The sequence below is a fragment of the Carassius auratus genome, chromosome 6 (assembly GCF_003368295.1).
Source record: "Carassius auratus strain Wakin chromosome 6, ASM336829v1, whole genome shotgun sequence".
In the NCBI taxonomy this organism is placed as follows: Eukaryota; Metazoa; Chordata; class Actinopteri; order Cypriniformes; family Cyprinidae; genus Carassius; species Carassius auratus.
This window is the reverse complement of record NC_039248.1, coordinates 27,939,145-27,954,933: the sequence shown is the minus strand read 5'-3', so window position 1 is coordinate 27,954,933 and position 15,789 is coordinate 27,939,145. Positions and strand designations below refer to the sequence as shown.

Sequence of the window (15,789 nt, the reverse complement as noted above, 5' to 3'; positions counted from 1 at the left end):
CTCTGCCCCCCGGTCACAATGGTCTTACCAGGTTCCAATCAAGCGCAAACTCACAGCTTACACAGTGTAGAGCTGGACTTCACTTGAAAAATCCCATTTGAATCTTTAAAAAAATATATAAATAAAATTAAAATAATATAAATTAAATATAAAATTTAAAACAAATTACTTAAAAATTTAAATTATTTTTTTATATATATAAAATAGAAAAATGAAAATTCTGTCATTATTTACATGTACTGAAAATTCACAGCAAAGTCTGATACAACAAGTGGAATAAATAATTAGGGCTAGTGTTTAACAATTTGTTATGAAAAATTATATATTATGAAATGTACATTATACAGAACATACATTATGTTCCTTAAATTCAAAATATTGGGTCAAAAAATGCCCCTATGAGTTTTTGTCACAATATATATCATATGATAAGCAATACCACAAGAGCAATATTAGTATATCGATATTGCTATAATATACAAACCTTTTCATATAATAATATATTCATGAACTTTAATCCATTTTATTACTTGTATATAATAATTATGTATTTAAATTTTTTGTGAACTACTCATTTAATGTGCCCTAAAATATCAGTGCTGCTATTTCTGCTGACTACACTGGTTTATCTGTAGATGTCCTGTGTGTCAGTGGATGGTCACCCCCTCTGGTGGATGCTGCTAATTAACATTCCTGTTTGGGACAGTAGGTCGAGGTTGCGAGGCCGACAGGGACGCATGCCTGGCCTGGTGAAATCTGTCTCCCACACACTGCTATAATCACCAGCTCCTCTAAATCAGGGGAGGGGAGGGCACTGACCTCTCAGTACAGAATGGACACTTCACTAATTATTGGTGCCAATGGGTTAAGTATTCTAGTCACACACTGTTTAGAGACAACAAAAGGTGATGCTCTCCACTGTATGAGCCCCAGTGGTGGTTAGATTTGGCATTTATTCGTGTTTAGTAATGGTTGCTAAGGCATGAATCAGTGTTACTATTAAGCACTTATTCTGCCTGACAATATTCTACATCCCTAATCCTACCCAATAACTAAACTTAACAACTACCTTACTAACTATTAATAAACAATAAATAAATAACAAAGAGTAACAGAGAGAGAGAGAGAGTATATATATGTGTGTGTCTGTTTTCAAGACTCTAAGTTCATTATTATATTAATTCAATATGAGTAAATAAATGGCAAGCAAACAAAGTGGATTCTCCGACATCTTATCTCCTAATGCGCGTATTTCCTCCTTTAATGATCTTTGGCAGGAAGCTAAAGGACAGAGTGTGAGTCAAAGTGACCAGATACATTCTTTCTGGAGCTCTTTGTTGTTTACTTTGTATTACTGTGTGAAAAGCAGTCCCCCCTCCGTCCAATACCAGTGGTCTATATTTTATGAGCAAGCTGGGGTGATTATGTACATTGACAATGTCACGTCCCAAAATATATGAGCAATGGCTTCTATCTTTGTTTAGAAGGTATTCATTGAGTTATACATAGACTAGCATAAACCAGTCTGGCATGTTGACACCTAAACAAACACTGGACATCTGGCCTGATATTATATTATAATGAAGCATGTGATAGATAGATAGATAGATAGATAGATAGATAGATAGATAGATAGATAGATAGATAGATAGATAGATAGATAGATAGATAGATAGATAGATAGATAGATAGATAGCCTATTTGTAGGCTTTTGTACAAGTACTTTAGCCTTGTATATATCGTTTTATCATTTAAAACCTATCCAACCATCAATTTTTGGCTTTAAAATTGTACTTATGCTGTCTTAAAAGTAAATGAAACCTGTTTTGATATTTTTTATGAACCTAAAACTCTTTTTAAATATAAGTGTCTAAATAGACTTTGGGACAGTTAACGTTAGCCTGTCGGAGGCATAAGTCACTGCATACCAGGGTAGAGAACAATTACCTCACTAAAATAGACATAAAATTATATATTTTTTATGTTAATCTAAGGTACTACAATAAACATGGTATTACCATCGTGTTTGTGTCCAAAAACGATGGTTTACTTCTTTGTAAGCTGTCAGAGTAATGCGTGTTGAGAAGCGCAGATTTTATCTGTGACAGCATCGCGCGCGCCGCTCATTCATCTCGTCTCCTCGTGCTGACTTCAGCCAATGAGCGCGCAGACTCCCCCACCAATCAGAGACCTGCCTCTGGATCTAATTCTGCGGGACAGATACTGTACCTCACTCACTGGACTATAAACCACCACATTCAGATTCGACCTAAAGGAACTCAATTTGGATACGCATGAATGCTCAGTATTTTATATGGATGCGTCTGTTTTCATTCTGAGTGATTTAATCGATTATATCGTGGAAAGATAAACTATTTGAATTATGAAGGATAAAGTATCTCAAGAGCTGTTATGAACCTGTGACTTTTTCTATTCTTTTCCTTTCTTTTCATTTTTTTTTTATTTATTTTTTTATTGGATGTGTTTATATACTGACCGAGTAAATCATGCGAGGCTTTGCTGGAGTTCAGTCACGCCGTGAACCTAGCGGCTCTGCTCCCAGGATCTACCTGCCCTTCATCTTACTGCTCACGTTCACTCCCAGTGTGGACTCGTCCTGGTGGTAGGTGTTTCTAAAGTGTTTTACTCATTGGCTCATCTTCATTTTCTTTTAGAAATCGAATTTAGGTGCATACAGACTTAAATTAAACCAACAGAACTGTTCCCAATAACAAGTAGCCTACGCGCATTTAATTTGTGTCCAATATGTGACTAATCATGTGATTAATGGTAATAATTAATTTCGAATCAAATAAAACACTAAAAAAAAGAGATTTCAGTGTAATAGCTCGTTTAATTCAGGTATGGTTCCAAATTATGACTGCAGATCAGATAATTTCTTATGACTGTAACTAGAAAAGCAAAGTTTTTTGGGACGAAACCATATAATTTTTTTTTACATTTGAATTTAGTTTATATAGTAAACCTACATACATTCACTTTTGTACAAGGGTGGGAAACACGTATTTTTCCTTAATGCAGTATATGGCATGGCTGAATAAACTAATTCCAACTTTTGTCCATCACTATAGATATGACTCAGGTCCCCTTTAATTATGTGATTATGATATATTTTTTCTGGCAGGAGGATCAAGCATTTGATCATCTAGAAAAGTAGAATACAAAATAAAAAAAGCATTTCAGACTACAGTAGAGAAATAATGGATTAAAAGTTTGGGGAAAAAAAGCCTATGTCAAAATAATATTATTACAAATTTTCAGCAAATATAAATATACATTTGAGATTCTAAATTGACTTTAAATTGAAAAAGTACAGTATATAATGTGTGTGTATTGTGCAGCATATATATATATATATATATATATATATATATATATATATATATATATATATATATATATATATATGTATATGTATATGTATATGTATATATATATATGTGTGTGTGTGTGTGTGTGTCATGTAATTCAGTCCTCTTTAAATATATATTTTTTCATTCATAGACCAATTTGTTACAAAGCACGATAAAAGGAATAGCAGTTAGTATTTTACAGTTAGTGAAGTATGACACAGATGAAAAGTACTAAAATAGCAAATAAATTGTAATAAATAGCAAAAAGATAAGTATAATCAGACCAATATTACTGAAAAAAAAAGATAAAATGATACAATCAGAAAGAAAAAAATAGCTCTAGATGGCAGGTGATGGCAGAAATCCATAAACCACGTTTAATCATTTCTCAGGACAATTGTTAGTAAAGACAGAGAAGTCTGATGTCTTAAAGTGACATTGATCAACACATTCTAGACTGTTCTATGACAGGTCTTGGCTGGATCAGCAGACCTACTTGTGTGCTAAACGCACCATATAAACACACTTGCTAGGGTGATAGAGATTTGAAGTGACTTAGTTCTGAAGTTATTGCTTTTCATCTCCATTTCTTCACTGCATAACACCAGACATGATGACACAATGGCAGCCTTCGCCTTTAAAAATGTCTCTAATTGCAGCATTCATAAGTTCCCCATCACGTCTCAGAGGTAGCAATATCAACATAGTCAGCGCACTGCCTAGTGCCCCACAGCTGAGTAAACAGCATAATCTCAGACCATGCTATTTTTTGATACTTTCAATTAAAATGAATGCTGGGTTTCTCTCAGGATGGACAATAATACCGTATTTCATGAATGGGGAAAGAAGGGTTATCGTTTGTATCATCTATGTTGAAATAACTATACGTATGGCCCCTTTTGCTCTCCATAAGGCAGCGGGGATTCGACGGCGTGAGTCCGCAAGACAGCCGTGGCGGCATGCCCAAAACCGTGTGAGCCAGTGGTGATAAATATCTCTAAGTTCCTACGGTAATTTATACAGTTATGGGGATTGTTGTCATCGTTGCAATCAATTCACGCATAGCGGTTTTCTGGCTCACGTGCAGTGGCCATTCCCAGTCCCAGCCGCATACAGCTGATAAGTGTTCTGGAACAGAGAGGGAGAGCGAGATTGTGTTTCTGTGTGTCAGGGATCAACAGGGCAACCGTGCAAAGCCGGCAACAGCAGGCCCTCCCATGGATGCTTTATAGCGAGAGGAATAAGTCTTTCGCTGGGCTGTATGTTTGCACTAGTATGTCAGTGTGTGTGTGTGTGTGAGAGAGATAGAGCAATAGAGACAGCCATAAGAGGAGTGGAAATTGTCTGGTAGGTTTGTACGGAGTGCTGTCGCACAAACCCAGACACGACTGACTGGATAATGAGATCCGGGAAGGAGACAACGGCGTGTGAGCACAGTGTAAACCTCACCCAGGGTGTCTGTGTGGTGCGCTTGAACAGACAGGGTCCACCAGGTTTTTGTCAGCCTAATTAACAAGAAACCTGCAACATAATGACAAATATTAATGCAAGATTGTCAATTGTTGCTGCACTCTTGTAGATATTTGTCATCAGAGAACCATGGGATGTAGGACAAATTGGGGTGTATCTAAATTATGGAGAAATAAGTAGCTCTTAAAGGGATAGTTTGTCTCAAAATGAAATTTATGTCATCATTTACTCCCTTTCTTAGAGTTCTAAGCCTGTATGACTTTTTATTCATTTCTTGAACACAAAAACAACACTGGACCTCATTGCATCTTTTGAAAAATACAGTTTTCAGAATACATTATTTTGTGTTCTACAGGAGAAAGTAAGTCACACAGGTTTTGAATGACCTGAGTTTGTGGTGAAAGAATTTTCCAATGCGACCTCATGGAAATTTGCAACTATTTTATGTTTCATAAATTTGTACGAACTGTTTGTTCACATGTTTTTGCTCCACTGACAGTTTAATGAAATGGGGTTGGGGTGGACCTTGGTATCATACAATCATATCATACAAATTCATATGAAATGGCCGTCTTGTAAAAGTTTTATGTTTTCTCATGAGATTGGGTTGGAAGTTTCATTTTTGGGCGAACTATGTATTTACAAACTAGTTTTTGCTGACACAGTAAAGTATGATAGGGGTATCATTTATTGCGAAATATCAAAAATTAAGGGACACGAAATTGATTTAAGTTGAAATTATTTTATTATGTGTGAAGAAACAGACTGAGACATGGAACTAGCACAGCTAAAGGAAATCAACTGGCTGGGAAGATGGGCAATTATTCAGTTTAGTGGTCGCTATGCAAAAATATTTATACCACAGAATGATTGACAAGACTGAATCAAGCATTCCAGAAAAATGTGTATTAAAGTTTGGCTGACATGAACTTTGAAGGTTCAGCCTCTAAAAGAGATGGACCCAGAAGAGAAGGCAGACTGGATCAACTATAAATTGGGTTTCTCATGTTCAGCGTGTTTGATTTGATAATTATGCATTCAATTGAGTTATAATCACAAGACATTGGGCAACTACTGCAACAGTAATGTATATTTATGTATTACATTTATTAATTTAGCAAATGCTAGGTCAAATAATGTGTCTGTTTCTGCAGGTACATTGGTGCTTTAGGAGCAAGGGTCATATGTGACAACATTCCAGGGCTGGTGAACAAGCAGAGGCAGCTCTGTCAGAGACACCCAGATCTCATGCAGTCCATTGGAGAAGGAGCCAAAGAGTGGATCCGAGAATGCCAGCACCAGTTCCGACACCATCGCTGGAACTGCAGCACAATGGAGCGAGACCATACTGTTTTTGGCCGCGTCATGTTGCGCAGTAAGTGTTTGTGTTACACTTTATTCCTGACAATGGCTGACATCAAAATTATACAGCATGCAACCTTGTATCATGTAAAAAAATCATATTTTATAAGCCACCAAAGCTAGTAGAACCACCCCCAAAAAGAAAGACATGAGAAAGCATATTTTGTTTTAATTTAAGTACAGTATTGTAACAAAAATATATAATAAATATATAATATTATACAAAAGTTACATGAAATATACTATTTAAATTGCTAAATATTTTACACTAGTACTGGAATGGTAATATTGGTTGTTTACGCACTGATTTAAATATAAAAATATTGTAATGAAGTAATATTTAAATGGAAATTCAATGTGAACTAGAATTGAGAATAATGGAAAAAACAAAAACACATTAAAACAATCAAACAAACAAAATCTTAAAAAAAAAAATAATAATAATAATAATCAGAATTTTGACCAAAAATGTCCTAAAATAGCCTTTTTGTCCATTGTGGAAACATTATGTTTTCATGCATATTTGCCTATAAGGTTATGCTTTAGTCAATCAGCTTGAGGTGCTGGCATATAACTGTACAGTAAAAGGTGCAACATTACAGCTTTACTTGCTGCAAGAACAAAATCGGTGTAAAGCATTAAGTCAAGACAACAATGCCGTCAATATGTCTGTTGGATAGATATCAGGGAAAAAGTGCTTTTAAGTCTCCACTTCCCAAGAATGGGCGAAAGTCTGACAGAGAGTGGATATTCTCCAAATACAAGTGGCCAGTCGGGAGGGGGGTTCGCTACAGGCTGATGTATAAACAGTAATAGGAGATGTAAATATTTGTGCAGATGACTCTGGCAGACAGACAAAGCTGCTCTTTTTGACATATCACCCTCTGTTCTGGCTCAGTGTGCGAGCTGGAGGAGGAAAATGAGCAAAATAGGGGTCATTTTGCACTACTTTGGTCAAAAAAACACACCTCAAGGCTATGAGTGCAATCGACCAAAGAAACTAAAGGTGAAGGGGTGTCAGCCTGAATCAGTCGAATGTCTGAAAGCTCTAGGGTGGCCTCCCGCACTTAGGCCAGCCAAGGGGCTTAAACCTAGGGATGATGTTAGAGAGTTGATATAACAAAAGCACAGTGGATTTAACACCATACTAAGAGCGTTACGCCTCATAAACTTGCTTGGCTCTATTAAACTACTAAAAAGCAAAGTTTTTAAAGTTAAAACATTTTCTGACAACTGCAAGCAAGCCATTTGGCTGATGCTAAAGTCAACATAAAACCCTGTGCTTAACCCAGAAATTAACACGCTATTATGAAAAATCTCTCACTTTTCTTTCATCAGGTAGCCGTGAAGCAGCATTTGTTTATGCGATCTCCTCTGCCGGGGTGGTTTATGCCATCACCAGAGCGTGCAGTCAAGGAGAGCTGAAGATCTGTGGCTGCGACATCAACAGGAGAGGCCGGGCGAGCGATGAAGAAGGCGACTTTGACTGGGGTGGCTGTAGTGACAACATCAACTATGGCATCAAGTTTGCCAAAGCTTTTGTGGATGCCAGAGAGAGGATGGTCAAAGATGCCAGAGCACTGATGAATCTGCACAACAACCGCTGTGGGAGAATGGTAAGGGTCAAGATGATCACATTTGATCGTTGCAAAATACACCCTAACAGGTAAGCATGTTATTGAGTGGTTCATAGGTCATGGGTTGAATTCTGTTTCCTTTAGGCTGTAAAGCGTTTTATGAAGACTGAATGCAAGTGTCATGGAGTAAGTGGGTCATGTGCTCTCAGGACATGCTGGCTGGCTATGTCTGATTTCCGGCAAACAGGGGACTACTTGAGAAAGAAGTACAATACTGCTGTGGAGGTCACCATGAACCAGGACGGTTCAGGCTTCATGGTCGCTGACCGAAATTACAAGAGGACGACCAAAAATGATCTAGTATACATTGAGAACTCTCCAGACTATTGTCTAATGGACCGTTTGGCAGGTAAGGAATAAAGAGCATGCTAAATGTTTTTATACCATGATAGTTGGGATATCAAAAAGTAATTGTTGTGAGTTTTAGTCTCGGGCCGGACGCAATTGTGGGTGGGGGGAGTGCATGAACCGCTCTCTCTCCACCTTCAATACCACGACTTAGGTGCCCTTGAGCAAGGCATCGAACCCCCAACTGCTCCCCGGGCGCCACAGCATAAATGGCTGCACACTGCTCCGGGTGTGTTCTCACAGTGTGTGTGTGTGTGTGTGTGTGTGTTCACTGCTCTGTGTGTGTGCATTTCGGATGGGTTAAATGCAGAGCACAAATTCTGAGTATGGGTCACCATACTTGGCTGAATGTCACTTCACTTTTATTTAGATTTTGCATTGTTACATTTCATGAAAATTAAACACATTTCTCAAATAATTTATTACTACTACAACGCAGTTTAATGCAATGCAATAAAAAGATACATTAAATTCTAAAGTATTTATACATCGTAGTATTTGCCAATAACTGATCAATTTAGATAAAACTAATTGCCTTCAAGTATATTTTTGTAATACAGTAATAATGAAAATTATTACAATTATGAGAGTAATGAGAACCACCAGATTATTGAAATACACATAGATAATTAAATATCCAAGATAAAGCACACATTAACTGCGCAACTACGCAAGACACGTGCTTAATCATCATGAAAAAAAAACTTTTATAATAGTAAGTAAAATGTGCTTCATTTGTGTGCTTCAAAAATGTTCATGTTTATTAAAAATAAATACAATTTATATTTTTATTTTATTATCATTCATTTGTGTCTTTTTTGGTTTTGAGGTGAACAACTATATGGCCCAGACTTGAAAATACCCAGTTGCCCCATGGAAAAACTATAGTTACCTTGAAATACTTTTCTAAAGCAAAAGATCTTGATCTGAATAAGTGAATGGCCTATTGACTCACAATGGAATCATTTTAGTTTAATGTAAAATAATGACCCTGATTTATAAAAATTCTGCATCTATATTTCAGGTTCCCTGGGTACAGCAGGACGGGTGTGTAACAAGTCCTCCAGAGGCATGGACGGCTGCGAGGTCATGTGCTGCGGCCGTGGGTATGACACCACGCGTGTAAACCATGTGAGCAAATGCGAGTGCAAGTTCAAGTGGTGCTGCGCTGTGGAGTGCAGGGACTGTGAGGAAACTGTGGACGTCCACACCTGTAAACCACATAAGAAACCCGACTGGCTTGATTTGACCTGACTGCCATGACCATGACCAATCAGCAGCTACTGGTGCTTTTCCGTTCTCAGGTTTTTGAAGTGGGCCAACGCATTGTGGAATGTGTAGTTTCTGACTGTAACGCTCTGATCTCCACTTGCAGAACCCTGAACTTTACCCGCCTTCAATGATGCAAGTACAGAGATTACAGGCCAGTCTGGAGCACTGGTAGACGGTTGGTGTCATGGGAAATCACACAATGGATATTGTCTGGTGTTTAATAGAACCAACTGTGAACTGTTTTCAAACTGTAAACACATGTGGCTGATAATATCTGTGTCTATATACATCAAATTATGTTTTTGGACAGCTTTGATAAATGCATAGAGTTTTAGGGAAAGAACAATATACAGCATCAGTTCAAAATTCCCAAAGAACATAGCGAGTCACATTTAGTCGCATTTCACTACAAGAACAATTCCACTTCATGGTCCAAAATAATACTTTGAAGGGTGCTGTAAAAATGTGATAACTGTACTTCTCATTTACTTCATGGACCATCATTTTGATACACAACTTATGCATGAAAGAATTTGATCAATGATCAATTTATTAGGTGCTTTCGCACCAGAATAACCTTTTCATAGTTCCTAGAACTACTGGTGGAAGTTCCCGGTTTTTGGTGTGTTCACATCACAGGAACTAGAACGTACGTTGTTTCAGGAACTTTGGCCAAACATACAAAACACAGGCTACCTGACATTTTTAAAAAGCCTTGGAAAATATTCAGGAAAACAGCCATAACGTCGTTTACCTGTTGTCTGCAGAGTTATTTTCTCAGCCTCAATGATTAACACTGCATGTTTTCATAGGAGATTTGGTCAGATTTTCATGCATTTTTAATTGCGTAAACTGTGCGTTTACATTCCATCTCTGTTATCACAAAACCCGCAATCCACAACACAGCTCCGAACACTTCATCGTCCATTCACCAGTTGTTGATGTTTGTAAATTACCATGAATAAGGACGTCACTGTTGGCCACTTCAGAATTCCTGCTGCTGGTGCAAATGCAACCAGGAAAACGGCCCGAGGGAAAAATTGGCTCTCTAGGAACCACCATGCTGGCTTGTTCCTAGAACAAAGTTCAATAGAACTATGTGACGCAAAAGTGTCTATTGTAACATCCCATTGTCATTGTATATCAGAGAAATATATCTTTCATGTTATCTTTTAAAATATCTAAGCACTTAAACATCCCTTTGAATATGAGCACTTTTTTGTTGGTTTGGTAAAGTTTGGTTCCAAAAACTTGTCTATGATCAGTATCTCAATATTTTCCCTGATGGATTTTTCGTTGACATTTGATGTTTATTTAAATAAAGAATCCAAACCATCAGATACCATGACCACAGACTGTTTGCACACAGTTAGATGAACTTTTGCACACAACATACAAAATTGCATACTAAAATCTGATAGATCCTGTGCAGTTTCTGAGAATAAAAAAGGCATAAATTTGCAACAACAAACTTGTTGAATGAAACGGTTTTCAATACGTGTTGCATCAAATCTCTGAAATGCTTTGCGTTTAGGCTGAGGTAGTTAGTAGCAACTATAAACCATATCTTCTAAATGCGTTCAAATAAATAACCATTAAAAAAAAAAAAACTCTGAAGCTAAATGGCCTCTCTGAAAGTTTTACTGCTTGCTTCATATATGTGTTCATATATATTGTATATTCATATATGTCCTTGTGTAAAACCCACACTAAATGTCAAATCATTGCTAAAATAAGACAGCAGCTTACTGAGATTGAGCAGCAAAAATAGTCAGGTAAGCATGACTGGCATTCTTCCCCATTCATTTTGCTGCACTGAATGAAGCACCTTGGTTTGACAACATGGTTGTTTCTAAATTTGCTGTTATGATGGATGAGTGAATGAAGCGCTTGAGTGGTCACAATGGTCAGTAATGCATGTCCAAAATGGTGGCACCATTAATCAAAAGCAACCTGAAACTTTGTCAGGTAAAGACTGTGGAAGTTCATTTTGTCATTGTACAAATTGCAATTGACGAAAGAGGCCCAAAAGGAAAGCCGTTGCTATATAAACAATATCCAAACAGCATATATATATATATATATATATATATATATATATATATATATATATATGAACTTCCAAAGAATTTTCTAAATCATTAGTTTACTGTATATTATTGATTATTAGAACTGAAGAAAAAAACCCTGCCATATTCAAAATTCAGATGATGTATTATGCATCACAGTCATGTATTATGTTGCAGTTCCTAAAAAACAAAACCCCAACTTGTTTAGATTTATTAATTCGCCAAAGCCAATGTTTACTCCTTTTTGGCCTTCGAAGAGTGTTAATTTTGGCCCCTGCGCACAAGCAATTCTGATCTCGAGCCATTCTAATTTGTGTCACGTTGTAAGACAGAGCTGCTTGTAGCTGTTTGACTGGATTTGCTTTCACCTCTGTAATTCTTATATCAAGATTGAAGTCTCAAAGGGCGCCAATAACTCTCTATTGTTGCTTCATTTTCAGCAGCTCATCCAAAGATACATATTTCCAATTGTGGAATGTCAGAAATTTCCCACAGCTAGTCTGATTATGTTTTCCGTTGTTCCACCTCACACCTCATCTTTGCCAGAAAAACTTGTGTTGAGAAAGACTTGTGGAAAACATGTCAGAGTATGTTTACTTTTGAACATTGTAAAATTACCCCCTTGGCAACACTAGCCACTTTGTGGTTAGTGTTGAAATTTATGTATGTTCCTAAACAGAATCGGCTAACATTTTAATTAGCGCACTAATCCGTACAAGGACGTATTGATAGAGTCAAGGCGCTGAAAGCTAACATAGCATTCAAAACTTTTGTTCTTTGGCGAAGACTTTGTGTATATTCGTTGAGTCACGTGATCATGTCCTCAGAGCCCAATATGTGTGTGGTCTTTACAACTGGATTCATTTTCAGTCAATTGTCTAAGATACTGATCTTGTTATGCTAAAAATAATAAACCAGCTGTTTCGGAAATAGATAAATAAAAAAAAAATAAAAAAAACGTGAACAACTGGATTTTAAAATATTGAGGTAAAAATTAAATGAAGCAATTTAGATGAAAAATAAAGTAGCGAATGAGCGAATTCAATCGAGGTGTGCTATTACATTTCTAAGCAATTTTAATTAAAATTTTCATATGGTAAACAATACTAAATATGACATTCACTAGATTTTTTATAAGCAAGTATTATTTTAGTTTCTTATCCTCACAATTCTCCAAACCAAGAACTGGTAACTACTACACCATTTTGAAAATAATTTTGCGTCCTTAAGAATACTCTTGCTCATACAGGAAAGCCGCATTGGGAATGGTGTACTTCCCACTGCAGGCTTTAGCCCACAGATTCGCAGCAAGTGTTTGGTCTTGAGAGAAGATTTATGGTGGAGATAAGCGTTATATATACGTGACCTTTGGGGACGAGTGTGGCTTGGCTTGCAGAAGCGGGTGGTTGGAAGCGTTAGCACGCTTGCTGTCAGACGGAGCTTACAGGCCGGCGGCGTTGGATTAACACATAAAAACTCTTATCTTGTGAGTCAGCTGGCAAGAATGTAGCTCTTCCAAAACTTCCAAAACAGAGGCACAGCAGCACTACAGGGAGTAAATACAGAGCTCTTTATTTTTGTTAAAGGCGTTTTGAGATGGAGATCTGTGAAGAGATATGAGAAACGCCTTAGCAACTGCAAATACTCCTAATAGCAGTACTCTAGCAACCAGCCAGTGGTGTGTTAACTGAAAGGAACTATGGTTGCAAGTTCCGTCATTACCTATAGAGTTCAACAGAACTAACGACCATAGCTAATTATATGCTTTTGGAATAGCAAGCAACATTTTAGCAACTACCCAAACATAGATACTAGGGTGTTGTGGGTAGTTGTCAGGGAGTTGCTATGCAGTTACAAGATGACAGGCCCATCCATAGTGTCTACAGTATTCTAGTTCTCAATATTCAATATTCTGGCTACTTTGTAGTTTTACTGATAATTAAAAATATACTTTTACTGTCTACTTGACTTGATTTTTGATGTACTCTTTACAGCAATACACTTGTGATGAGTAATGCAATTACAGGTTACATTTTACATAGTGCCTAACTATTTCTGCAACAGTGTATTTCTGCTACAAACTAGTGATATCGCCATCTATACAGCATTGAAGGTATTACATCTTGTGTTTTGCCTTTTCTGACCCAAACTGGTCAACAAGGCTGCCTTACGTGAATGCGAGTGCATTACCAGGTAGTTGCTAAATCACATGTATTTCATACAGTATGAAATGAGGACATGGCTGAGAGCTTTTGGAAGGATACTAATTTACTTACGCCCTTTTTAAAGGGGTCATCAGATGCCCATTTTCCACAAGTTGATATGATTCTTTAGGATCTTAATGAAAAGTTTATAACATACTTTGGTTAGAATTTCTCAATGGTAGTGTAAAATAACACCCTTTTTACTTTGTCAAAAACCGCATTGAAGGTATTACATCTTGTGTTTTGCCTTTACTGACCCAAACTGATCAACAAGGCTACTTTATGTGAATGCAAGTGCATTACCAGGTAGTTGCTGAATCACATGTATTTCATACAGTATGAGATGAGGACATGGCTGAGAGCTTTTAGAAGGATACTTTCAAGAAGCTTTCTTTTCACAGCAACCCATTTCGGTGCATGTCCCTTTCAATGCTAATGAGCTCTGCTCACCCCACCCTTCTCTTCCTTGGGGTGACCAGGCGTTCTCATGAGACTGTATACTTTAGCTGCATTTGTCATGGAACTGGCTAACTAGCACATTATTAGGAAAGGCGATTTGCAAAGATTCATTAAAAAGAACCTTAAACTCACTTCTTCTGTAGATAAAGCTGGATCACAAATGATTCATGTGAACATAGACTTAATTAAGTAGAACGGTGGTGCATTACCCTTAAAAGCAAAAGAAATCCACTGCATCTTCAGTGGCTCAGATGTCGAGAGTAAATACTGACTGCTATGTTCATTATTACATCCAACAACAAAACACCTCCATTGCTTAGGAGACATTCTTCTCTACACCTGCTCTGGCGTAGAAACAATGGCAGACTGTTGACAGCTCATTTAGGGTGGGTCTATGGGTGGGTCTATGCTTAAACACCAGTGTCACTCAACAATTGTGGGAGTGGCCTGGGTCTGTTTGATGTCACTCTGCCAAGAATATGTGAATGATTTGATCTGAGACTTATGATTTATTGGGATTTTTATCATTTTAGGATGGTTATGTACACACACTGCCAAGACACATTTCAGTTCAAACAACATTTCATGAGTTCGCCTTGCAGATAATAAAGCAAGAAAGAATGGTATGCGTATTTGGCGTGCTGTCCGGCAAGAGAGCTCCAAACTCGGCAAGTGCCCAGAATGCAGAATGCTCCCCACCATAGTAATGGGTCGACGGTTAGGAGTCGGGGTGGTGGAGGGATGCTGAATGACTAGAGAGAATGAAGGTAAGGTTGCTTCTATTGTTTATAGTGGTTCTCTCTCATGGTGGTTGGAAAGATGATGTGATTACTGATAGGGAATTGGCAGGACTGATTATCGGTTCATGCTACTCCCGAAATTTGATAATAAAACATCATATAATATTTAATATATTTAATTTTGCATCCGATGACCCATTTAAGTACTTGAGCTTAACCAAGACTCCGGAGTTTAAGAAGCTGTGTCGACCTTTATTTATTGCAATTTTGAGTTGTTTAAGGACTTGTGCATAGTTGACCTTACATTTAGTATGAATAAAATACTTAAGTAGGCTACTGTTAAAATCAGATACCCTAAGAATTTTACTGGGGAAAAAAACCTGTGGAAGTCTTTTTGAAGATTTTCACAAACAGATGGCAACTCTGTCAAAATGATCATTGCAAAAATGACAAAAAATGCTGTAACTGGCAATGTCAATTTTTAAATGGGTCATATGATGCAATTTCAAGGTTTCCTTACTCTTTGGACTGTTACAATCTGTTTGTGCATAGATAAGATTCCTCAACTTGTCTCAAACCCAAAAAGGAATCCTTTATAAAATTAAGACTCATCCACGCCCTCCTAAAATGCCTCATTTAAACAAGCCCACGTCACTGTGCAAGAAGATTTACATTACAGCGCCCAAATGTTCACACAAAGAAACAAGGCGTAATTTTGATCTCACTGTAGTATTGTTGCTGCTGCCACCGCCATGTCGTGGAGATGCTGTGTTTCGTTATGAAAGCAAAACTACTTGTGAAGTGATGTGACATACAGCCAAGTATGGTGGCCCATACTCAGAATTCATGCACAC

At 37.3% G+C, this 15,789-nt stretch overlaps 1 protein-coding gene across 1 annotated transcript; it reads left to right on the top strand.

Moving 5' to 3' along the window:
* The first annotated feature begins 2,244 nt into the window (after positions 1-2,244).
* On the top strand, positions 2,245-10,803 carry wnt2ba (wingless-type MMTV integration site family, member 2Ba). The gene is made up of 5 exons (XM_026266259.1): positions 2,245-2,623; positions 5,999-6,219; positions 7,545-7,822; positions 7,928-8,192; positions 9,216-10,803. Exons 1-5 carry the CDS (start codon positions 2,508-2,510, stop codon positions 9,443-9,445), a joined length of 1,110 nt encoding a protein of 369 aa, XP_026122044.1. The 5' UTR covers positions 2,245-2,507; the 3' UTR covers positions 9,446-10,803.
* The last annotated feature ends 4,986 nt before the right edge of the window (positions 10,804-15,789 follow it).